The sequence below is a fragment of the Myxine glutinosa genome, chromosome 10 (assembly GCF_964187855.1).
Source record: "Myxine glutinosa chromosome 10, kmMyxGlut1.1, whole genome shotgun sequence".
NCBI lineage: Eukaryota > Metazoa > Chordata > Myxini > Myxiniformes > Myxinidae > Myxine > Myxine glutinosa.
Genome location: NC_136270.1, coordinates 27,137,050 through 27,148,958, shown reverse-complemented (window position 1 = coordinate 27,148,958; position 11,909 = coordinate 27,137,050). Strand labels below are relative to the sequence as shown.

At 46.1% G+C, this 11,909-nt stretch overlaps 1 protein-coding gene across 1 annotated transcript in view; it reads left to right on the top strand.

The window, feature by feature from the left end:
- Positions 1 to 779, top strand: part of PRCC (proline rich mitotic checkpoint control factor) — a 40,054-nt gene extending 39,275 nt beyond the window's left edge. The window contains exon 9 of the mRNA XM_078785489.1: positions 110 to 779. Coding sequence (XP_078641615.1) covers positions 110 to 196 — 87 coding nt within the window. The 3' untranslated portion in view covers positions 197 to 779. The remainder of the gene's footprint in view (positions 1 to 109) is intronic.
- Positions 780 to 11,909: the final 11,130 nt, after the last annotated feature.

Here is an 11,909-nt window from a genome sequence, read left to right as displayed (position 1 = left end):
TATAATGGTTCTTCTTCTTCGTACAAAAAAGGGCAGAGGCCTCCATGCATACAATACCAGAAAATGCAATCTGTCTTATTTTTCTTCGAAAATGTGTTTGTATCACTAGGCGAAGGAACGGGAATTGGAACTGAAGAATTCGTGGTCAGAAAACCGTCTTACTCGGAGGCAAACGCAGGCCAAATATGGCTTCTAATACGTCTTCCTGCAGTGTTGTTATACCACAACCTTGCACACATTACCCAAGTTTGGCCCTGTGAGGGTACAAAGTGAATTTGCTCGGCCAGTGGAGGTTCAATCCCCTTTGATATGCCTTGTAATAATCGTGCCACCTATCTTTTGTTTGCAAGGTTTTGCTACCGAATCCTTGGTATTTCTAGCACTTTCTCCTGATTATCGGGATGGTTCCCTCTTGACACCGGGAAACTGCAAATGGAATGGTTCAATGATTATCGAGATGTACGTACCTCTTGAAATCCACCACGCACGTTGTAAAGGTGGTCAATATGAATTGAACTTGTTGTCCGATGAGTCCCACATCCCCGTACATTTAACATGTCATTTGTGTACAACTGCATTTTTAATTACAACGTCACACAAACTTGGAATATAATTCTGACAAAGGATGATACTCTTGGGTCATACGTTGATTAAAAAAAATTCTACAAGTTTTGTGAGGTTACATTTATTTTTAAATTTATAAACTTTTGTATAAATATTCCTGTTGAGTGTTTCATGTTTTTCGAACATCAGAGTTTAATAAACTGGGAGATATTTCAGTCCTGATGGTTGTCATCTTTTTCTTCCAATTAACACAACCATCTGAAAATTTGTTGAAGGATATCTGAGCCTCGGCTTGATATTGAGGCAATGTCCATCCACAATGGTTGTTTGTTTTCATTTTGTTTTTCCAATTGTGTGCATTCTATGACCACACCATTTTGTTTTAAAGAAAAACAAATAAACAAACAAACATTGATTTGATCGTCATCTGAAGGGTAGGAAGCGGGAGCAGTGTTATGCTCAACAAATAGTTGTATTGTACTGCACAGTAAACCTTTTTATCAGGTTTGGTTTATGCAGTTTTTTTTTATTTTTTATTTTTATTTTTAAATACTAAATCGAGGCTTGTGAAAGAGCTAACATTTACTTCACAAACAAATCAACCAGACAAACAAAACACACAAAACGAGGGAGCGGAAAACAAGATGGGGAGAGAAGGGGAAGCACACAAACACAACATTTGAGAGCAGGGAGATGTGTGGAAGGGAGAGGGCTTGGGGTGAGGAGGTGTGGGAAGGGGGGGGTGGGGGGGGGGGTGGAGGGAGAAGTATAAAACACAAGGACACCAAGGACTTCCAGGACAGAAGTTGGTATTTCAAAAAAGTGGAATTGGGGTGAAATTAGTGGGGGTAGAAAAGATCAAGGTTTTGGATGGGGGAAGATAAGAGATGGTGGTGAACAGCTGTTTTAAAGACCTGGAGGGTGGAGTGGGATTGAAGAGAGTGAGGGAGTTTGTTCCAGAGGTGGGAGAAAAGAGGAATGAAGGAGTGAAGGTGAGCAGAGAGTTGATTTTGGCAGTTTGACCATAAGAGGGTTGCAGGCAGATCTTGTGCGACCTGTAGGAATATTTGTGGGACAGAGCCCAGAGAGCTCGGGGGGGCAAGGCCAGAAAGGAGTCGGTAGAAGATGGAAAGACCACCAACCTGCCTGCGGTGAGTGAGTGAGAGGCCCTTGGAGTTAGCTTCATCGCGGGAGATTCCAATGATTCTGAATGCTTTGGTTTCAACAGCGTGAAGACGAGCTAGGTGTGAGGCAGGAGCACCAGCCCAGAGGGGAGAGCAGTATTCCATTGAGCTGCGGATGAAAGCTTTGTATGTGGTGAGGAGCTCAGGTGTGCCAAGGAAGGACTTCGCACGACGGAGGATGCCCAGTCGGCGACTGGCTTTGGAGGCCAGATTTGAAATGTGGTTTTCCCAGGAAAGATCATGGCAGATAGTGAGACCCAAAAGCTTGGGTGACAGAACTTCTTGGAGAGGATTATTCAGAAAGTGGATGGGAGGGTTGTCCAGTCGGTCTTTTCGGAGAGACATCGTAAGAGTGTGAGATTTGTCAGGATTGAAAGACATGTTCCACTTGTTTGCCCAGTCTGTGATTTTGTCCAGGTCTGCAGAGTGAGGAGGCAGCAGACTGCCGATCTGAGGGATGAAGAATGGAGCGACCGAGAGTAGAGTCATCAGCAAAGAGAAACAGAGGATTTTCAAGAGAGTCAGAGAGATCATTGATGGAGACCAGAAAAAGCACAGGGCCCAGAACACTGCCTTGTGGAACTCCAGCCTGAACAGGAAGAGGAGATGAGAGAAACCCATTCAGGGCCACACGTTGACTACGACTAGAGAGGAAGTCCGCCAGCCATGCGTGGAGATTTCCATGGATACCAAAAGAGGAGAGTTTGGTGAGCAGAGCGGGGTGCCAGACCGTATCGAAGGCACGTGATATGTCAAGGGAGACTGCTCTAATTTCCTGTTTGGCATTGAGGACCTCCATCCATTGTTGAGAAAGCAGAAGCAGCATGTCCAGAGTAGAGTGTCCAGGTCTGAAACCAAATTAATGATCAGTAATCAAGCCATTGGAGAAGAGGAAAGATTTCATATCTGAAGCAATGATGGATTCCATGACTTTGCTGATAATTGGGAGAAGGCTGATTGGTCTGTAGTTGCTGGGATCTGTTTTTGCACCTTTTTTGTGCAAAGCGGTGATGTTGGCAGATTTCCAAGCAGATGGAAGATGACCATGAGCAAAAGAGGGTGAAGAGAACAGAGAGAGGGAGTGAAAGAGCGGAAGAACAGGATTTTAGGATCCGTGGGCTGATGCCGTCAGGTCCAGTTGCAGAGTCCGAGTCGAGGGTTGACAGAAACTTTTCCACCTTGTCAGGAGGAAAGGACACAGAGTCCAGGAGCAACTGGGTACGGTGGGTACAGAGAGGGATGGGTTTGGGACACAAGATTTAGAGGCAAACACAGAGTTGAGGCATTCAGCTTTTTCACGTGCGGAGTCAGCCGTGTGGCCATTTGAGGTGAGGGAGGGGATGGAGGGGGAACAAACACCAGAAACAGATTTGACCAGATGCCACCAGGATTTGGAAGAGGGAGACAGATAAGAGAGTTCGGTCCTGAGAACAGAGAGATATTTTTTCCTGGCTCTCCTGAGGGTGGACACACACTTGTTTCGGGCTTTGTGAAAGGAAATGAGATTTCCTTCCGTTGGATTTGCTTTCCAGGAGACGAAAGCAAGTTGTTTCTGGGCAATAGCCTCACCACAATATTCCGTGTACCATGGATGGGAGGAAGGGTATGACAACAGAAGATGAGATGGGATAAATCTGTGCATGAGAGAGAGCAGTTTGCTTTGGAAGAATTCCCAGGAAGAATTTATGTCAGAGGCCGTAGAGATGGGAGACCAGTCCAGATGATTGATGGCTGCTTGAAGACCGTGCCAGTTGGCCTGAGTGAAATGCCAGACTCGTCGACACTGAGGAGGCTCTCTGAGAATGGTCAGAGAGATGTCCACTTTAACAAGCACATGATCAGAAGAGCCGATTGGAGCAGAAGAAGAGCAGCAGACATTTTCAGGGAAGTTAGTCATAACCAAGTCCAGAAGAGAAGATGCTCCGTTAACTGAAATCCGGGTCGGGAAATTGACAGATTGTGTCAGTCCCAGTAAGTCACAGAAGTCCTTTGCTGAAAAGCAAAAAGCAACAGTTTCGACTTTACACAGAATTTTCTGCATACCAGTTTGTACGTGGGTCCGGTCTCACTTTTACATGGTATTTTTTCCCCCCGGTGGGGGGTTGGTATTCCTCTTCCTCCACCATGGTGACGCGTGCAATCAACGGCACTGCTGTGGTGCGGGTGGAAACTAAAACATGGTGTGTGCTGTAATGTACGTATCTCTGCATCAACAAATCAAGCAATCAATTCCTTTGTTTGAAGTTATCATTGCCTTTAGTGATTTTAAACCATGATTATGTCGAAAATATTTTACATATTGCCATTGGTAACCATTGTATGAAGCAAGGTAATAATGACCTGATTACATCAATCTCCCTGGATGTAAAAAAAAAAGAAGTCTATATATGTATTTATTTATAATGGTATTGTCGTGTGAGCCCTGTGGCGAAGACCTCAGGGTAACGAATAATTGAACGATCTTATAACTCCGAGGCGTTCAAGCCGAACCTGGCGGGGTTATCTCTTTGGCGCACGCGGGGCAGAACCCGAGACCTTACCTGAACGGACAGCCGCGACGAGGGTTTATTCCTCGCTCAACAAACGGGACTCGGCACACAAAAGTAAAATGCAGAAATAATGGGTTAATTAAAATAATGCCAAGGAACAAGGAAAAGCAAAGTAAACAAATTCCGAAATGAGGGTCCCTCCACACACAGACTTGTAAAAGACAAGGGAAAACGAAAGTAAAAATAAATGTCGGATGTCGTGCAGCCACTGAGCTCCGGTCTCAACGAGGGTTCGATGGGCATCACAGATCCCGCATCACTGCGTGAGAAAACACGTGTTGGCGTGAAGTCGTGTCCACAACCAGCCGCCGGTGTGCGAGGAAAACAGGCAAGAGCTCCTCCCTCGGTCCTTCAAGTTCGGCTGCACCGAGCTCTGACTGCCTGTCAGGTGCACCCCGCACGAAATGCAGTACGATCGTGTCCTTCGTCGGCGACCAGGCAAGAAGAGACGAAGAGCAACCGACCAGGCAAGAGAGACTGCCTCGACCAAAACCAGAACAAAACAAAAAAGAAAGCGATTCAGGTGGAATCTTCCTCCTTATCCATTTCAGCCCGAGCTTCCTGACGTCATATCACCAATCGCCGAGCGCGATTGAATCACCCCATAGTTCCTCAACCACTCACAAAGCTCGGGGCGTGGTTATCTTTTACACGCGTCATCGAGGCAGAACCCAGTCCTTAATCGAGCAAGTTTGCATGACGTCGGTTGTAGGAGGGGTGGGGTTTCGTCCTATCGAGCAGCTGTGGAGGTTTTGCTATCCCTGCCGGTGTTGTGGGTGAATGGAGCATTCGTGGCATGGCTTTTTGATGAATATAAAAACGAAGGGCAAAATTACAAGAGGCCTTCACACATAGGGGACTTATAAATCACAAGCCCTATCTAAATAACACAACTCCACTCTTCCGTGTGGAGACAAACGCTCTTACCCAGACATTAATTTACATTGAGGTGGGTTCTTCTTCTTCCTGACACGGCGCATGCCAATCGACACATTCTGAACTTCATTAAGGTATTTCATCCATGTCCCAAAAACATCCACAGTGCATTCAGAAAGTATTAAGACCCCTTCAATTTTTTCACATTTTGTTATGTTGCAACCTCATGCTGAAATCGTTTAAATTAATTTTTTCCCCTCATCAATCCACACTCAATACCCCACAATAACAAAGACAAACAACAACAACAACATGCATTTTAATTTTAAGGCCATTTTCCCTGCTGGAGCGGGGGTCAGCCTTGCGGTCCCCATGACAATCTTCTCCATTTTGCCCTATTTTCTGCATCTCTCCTTGTTAACCCCCTGACCCACATTTCTTCTTCCACCATCTTCAGCCAAGTCTTTCTCGGTCTTCCCCGTCCTCTACTTCATTCTGCACTCATTTCCATCACTCTTCTCAACCAGTCACTTTCATCATTCCTCAACACATGACCAAACCATCTCAACCTGTTCCTCTTCACAGCCTCAATCACAGGCTCTATTCGCATCATCTTTCGCAATTCATCATTTGTCTTCCTCTCTCTCAACGATAGTCCGCACATCCACCGAACCATTCGCATTTCCACCCTTTCCAGCCTTCGTTGCTGCTCGACATTCATGACCCATGTCTCGCTCCCATAAATCATAACACTTCTCACACATGCAGCATACACCTTTCCCTTCAGCTTCAACGACACTCCCCTCCTCATCAGCACGCCACTCAGTTCCCGAAACTTCTTCCATGCACATCTCACTCCAGCAATCATTGCCGAGTCTGATCCACCTTCTCCATTCAGCATGTCTCCGAGGTAGCAAAATGTTTTCACACCTTCCAGCTTCATGCCGTCTCCAAGATCCAACTCAACATTTCCTCCATCTGCAGCTCCCTCTATGCACACCTTACACTTGAATGTAGCTGCCACACTGGTTAATGACCCGCTCAGACCACTGCATTTTTGATGAACCCACTCAGCGCACATTGCACATTGAATGGAGTTCACTCCGACACCCTTCCTGCACACAGCACATGGCCACTTCCCAGTTCTTTCCACCTCACCACATGCTTTACCACTTGCCATCACCTTCGTCTTTCCTATATTCACCTTCAGACCTTTTGTCTCCACACATTCCTTCCACCTGTTCATCTTTTCCTTCAGTCCATCCATACTTTCCGCAATCAACACCAGATCATCTGCATACAACTCCCACGGTAAACCCTCCTTTACTTTCCGAGCCAGCACCTCCATCACAGCTACAAATAGTAGTGGACTTAGTACCGACCCCTGATGCACTCCCACCTTCACCTCAAACTCACCACTGTTCCCGTCTTTCGTGCTTACAGCTGTGCGCGCTCTTTTGTACATTGCCATCACTACTCTGATCAACCATTCCTCCACTTCTAACTTCCTCAATGCCCATGTCAATACTTCGCGTGGAACCCTATTGAATGCTTTCTCCAGATCAACAAACCCAAGAAACAACTTCTTCCTCTTCTCCATGTACTTCTCCCGCAACTGCCTCACAATAAAGAGCGCGTCTGTCGTTCCTCTTCCTGGCTGCATTTCGTCGATCTTCACCTTCTTCCTTATCCTCCTCTCCAACACCCTTTCCAATACCTTCATTCCATGCTCCAATAACTATCGTTCGGTACGAGCCACACTCCGGAGGGGCACCTTTCCCCTTGTATAGAGTGACGAGGGTACTCAGTTCCCAATCCACTGGAATGCGGCCTTCTTTCACCACCAGATTACAGATCTCTGTCATTCTCTTCACACCCCAACTTCCTGCTGCCTTCAACATATCTCCCACAACTCCCGTCGGCCCTCCCGCTTTTCTACTCTTCATTGCTTTTATCGCTTCAACTTCCTTCTCAGTTATCTTCTTTCCCGGTCCTAAAACTGGGTTACTCTCGATGTTGCCATCCCATTCATTCTCTTTATTCAACAGCATTTCCATATATCTTTTCCATCTTGCTTTAATTCCATCTGGGTCCATAACGATTTGTCCCACTTCATCCTTCAAGCAACTCACCCCCATCACATCACACCTCTCTTTCGCTATCTGCTTTGCAATCCTGAATACCGCTCTCTGACCCTCTTCCGAATCCAAGCGTTCTCCGAACATTTTCCTACATGCCTCCTGCGCCTTTGCTACCTCTTTCTTTGCAGCCTTCTTGGCTGCCTTATAACTTTCATGCTCTGCTTTTTCTGCTCCCATACCCTTCGCCTTCTGCCACTCCTTGAACTTCTTCCTCTTCTCGTCAATCCTCTTTCCAACTTCATCGCACCACCATGTTTCCGAGTGCCTCGGTGGTCCTTTTGTAGATCCACATACCTCACCAACGGCTCCCAACAGACTATCTTTCATTGACACCCAACCACGTTCAACCTCAACCACATCATCCTCTACCCTACTCAGCCTCTCTTTTAATGCCTCCCTTACTGTCACTTCTTTCAACTTCCACACCATCATTCTTGGTTGGTACTTCACCCGCCGAGCTCTCCTCGCACCTTTCACCCTTATGTCGCAGACAACCATGTGGTGCTGTGAAACAGCCTCCTCCCCCGGGATCATCTTTGTGTCCCGGAGGTGCCCCCTATCTGGCCTTCGCACCATCAGGTCGTCAACGGTTGTCATCGACCCACCTGACGTGTATGTAACAAGCTTATTATCCCCTTTCTGGAACTGAGTATTACAAATCAACAAATCAGCTCCATCAGCAAACTCCAAAATCCTTTCACCTTCTCCATTTCTCTCACCATATCCGTAACCCCCATGAACTCCCTCAAAACCGTCCATACTCCTTCCCACATGTCCATTTAGGTCTCCTCCTACCACAAAAACTTCCCCATCTTTCACGTTTTCCATCAGCTTCTCTATCGCACACCAGAACTTGTCTTTCTCTTCATCGCTCCGACCAACCTGCGGAGCATATCCCGAGATGACGTTCACCAAGAGCTTTCCAATCATCATTTTCACCATCATCAACCTATCACTCACTCTAGTCACACTCACCACACTGTCTACAAACTCCTCAGAAAACAGGACACCAACACCATTCACGCCCTCCGGGCACCCTTGCCACACAAACTTGTATTTCTGTCCCTACCTACCCTTCACCATTCTCACACCACTTCCCTTCCATCTCGTCTCTTGCACACAACATATGTCCACTCTTCTTCTGACCAATACTTCCACCACTTCTTCTGATCTCGCTGTCATTGTCCCGACATTCCATGTCCCAAACCTCAGAAACCGATCTCCACTTCGGGCTGTACCCTGCCCATATATCGTTGTAATTGTCATGGTTCTCTGTTTGAGGCAATGTTTTTTGACGCCAATCCTCTGTCACCTCTTTCGACACGCAGGGATACGGTGTACCTATTCTAACCAGGGTACACACCGGGTACCCTGGTACCCATAATGACAAAGAGAAAACAGGATTTTAGAAAGTTTTGCAAATTTATTAAAAATAAAAAAACTGAAATATTACATTCTAAGTATTCAGACCCTTTGCAATGACACTTGAAATTTAGCTCAGGTGCGTCCCATCTCTCTTGATCATCTTTGAGATGGTTCTACACCTTGATTGGAGTCCACCTGTGGTAAATTCAATTGATTGGACGTGATTTGGAAAGGCACACACCTGTCTATATAAGGTCTCACAGCTGACAATGCATGTCGGAGCAAAAACCAAGCCATGAGGTCGAAGGAACTGCCTGCAGAGCTCAGAGACAGGATTGTTTCGAGGCACATTTCTGGGGAAGCCCACAAAAAATTTCTGCTGCATTGAAGGTTCCCAAGAGCACAGTGGCCTCCATAATTCTGAAATGGAAAAAGTTTGGAGCAACCAAGACTCTTCCTTGAGCTGGCCGCCCGGCCAAAATGTGTCTTTCATTGAGGAGAGGCTTCCGTCTGGCCACTCTGCCATGAAGCCCAGATCGGTGGAGTGCTGCAGTGATGGTTGTCCTTCTGGAAGTTTCTCCCATCTCCACACAGGATCTCTCGAGCCCAGCCAGAGTGACCATCGGGTTCTTGGTCACCTCTTACCAAGGCCCTTCTCCCCCGATTGCTCAGTTTATATTTAGACTTGGCATTTGATATGGAATTTTTTTTTTTTTCTTGACTTGGGTTTACATTCTTAACTCAATATATCATTCTGGTGAGTTTCTTTTACACTTTGGTGATTTATTTGTTAAAAGAACCATGTCACTGATTGTCTGTCGCAGCAAGAAGACAACAACAGGATTATATCACACTATATCACAGGTGGCGTGGCAAAATGTATGGACAGGTGCATTTGATGATTGGCTTCACAGTCGGGTATACAAGGGTTGTTGCGTTCTGTATTAGTGGAAAACAACTGCTTCCAGTCTCCAAAAGTTATTGCCGCTTCCTCTGGAGATGGTCCGTCAACTCGACAATGCTGTTTGTCATGGAGTGGTGGCTTTACGAAATTACGGCATGAAACAGCGTGGTATTGCTCGGCAGTATGGCATCACTCAAGGTCAGGTGTCAAAGATCCTGAAACGAAATGCTCAGAGGGGTGTCCCTACGCCAATACCGAGGCCAGGACGTCCCCGCAGAACCACAAGGAGGGATGATCGCCAGATGCACCGGTTAGTCCGCAATGGCCGTACCAAGTCAGCTAATCGGCTTAGGGCTGAGTGGCAGCAACTGACAAATGTGCCTGTATCCAGAAGGCGAGTCAACCAACGACTGGTTCAAGCAGGCTATCGTGCCAGGCGGCCCCTGAGAAAGCCACGCCTGACCAGACAACACCGCCAGTGCCGATTGCAGTGGGCCAGAGAGCACCGTCAATGGCAGCCAGGACACTGGAATCACGTGATCTTCAGTGACGAGTCTAGATTTCTGGTCTATCGTCAAGATGGCCGCGTCCGAGTGCGCAGACAAGTGCATGAAGCCTACAACAAAGATTGTGTAGTGCAAGAATCCAAGCTGGAGATGGTGGGGTGACCGTTTCGGCTGCTTTTCATGCAGGGGGCAAAACTGACCTGGTTGTTCTGAATGGAAACCTGAACCAGTTCAAGTACAGGGCCATTCTGGAAGAAACATTGCTTCCATTTGCTTGTGCAGCCTTTCGAGGAAACTTTGTCTTCCAGATGACAATGCACGGCCTCATCGTGCTCGCATGATCCAACACTTTCTTGCTGACCGTGGTGTCTACACCACGGCATATGGAGTGGCCTGCCATGTCTCCGGATATGAATCCGATAGAGAACTTGTTGGCAGAATTAACGCGTCAAATCGACAACTTGGACCAGCAGCCCACCTCTGTGCGTGAATTGCAGCAGACTATTGTCACTGCATGGCAAGCGATTCCTGTCCAAACCTTGGCAAATCTCGTGAACAGCATGCCTCGACATGTACGTGCTCTCCTGAATGCTTGTGGGGGTTACACGAAGTACTGAACTGTAATTTTACTGTCGGTAATCCCAGTCATAATTTAGCTTTTGTTTTTGCTGAAAAGTTTTTTGGCTAATGTGCAAAATAAAGAGATACTTCTGGAAAACGTACAGAAGTTTAACACTACTGTCCGTGAATTGAGTTCGACATCAGTTTACATCACTTTGAAGGATCAATTTATTTGCTTCAAAATGTCAAATGTGGTTTTTGTTTCTTTTAAAGGTCACATTAACAAAATCTAGAATAATTTCAACATAATTCCAATGAACTTTTGGTTCTAAGTCATCTTGAAAAGTAAATTCACCCCCACAAAAAAAATATTCCATATTAAATGCCAAGTCTGTGTATATGTATGTATATATATATATATATATATATATATATATATATATATATATATATATATATATATATATATATATATATATATATATATATATATATATATATATATATATATATTATATATATATATATATATATGTATATATATATACTGTATATATATATATATTGTTGTGGATGTGAGAATGGTGTTGTGTTTTTTTATTATCGTTGTAAGTGTAATGAATTGTTGTAAAATATCACCCTCCGGGTTGTGTATAAAGTTCAAAGGTCGTCCCCTTAGTTATTCCATATACAATCACGTAGCAAATCATAGATCTCCCTGTTCAGTAGTTATCTCCTTATTATGTGTTTTAGTTTAAGGCTTTGTCTTCCATTAATTGACACTCCATTGCACCGAATTCAAATAAGGTAGATTCCCTTCCAATACCCCTTTTGTCAGCCATTGCCAACTGCATTGGGCGGTTTTCTGCGTGCGGTTTTCTGCATTCGCCGCTGCTGCTTTGGGACCGTGTTTTTCGCCGCAAGACTCCATTGAGCACGAGGTCATCTCGGAACAGAAGGTGGGAGGAGTCAGCCCAGCGCCAGGAACAAGGCGTGGCCTTGCCAACGCCTCCTCTAGGGGCGGGATCGGTGACCCTCGCGACCAATCAAGGCCGAGGCGAGCTCACCGATGGGCGTGTCCTGGAGGCCGGCGGCTTGATCGCCCGAGATGCAATAAAAGCGTGCGCGCAAGCCTTTTGAAGGAGTCGGCAGATGCGTGAGAGGGTTGGCAGATGCGTGAGAGAGTGGGCAGATGCGTGAGAGAGTCGGCAGATGCGTGAGAGGGTCAGCAGATGCGTGAGAGAGTGGGCAGATGCGTG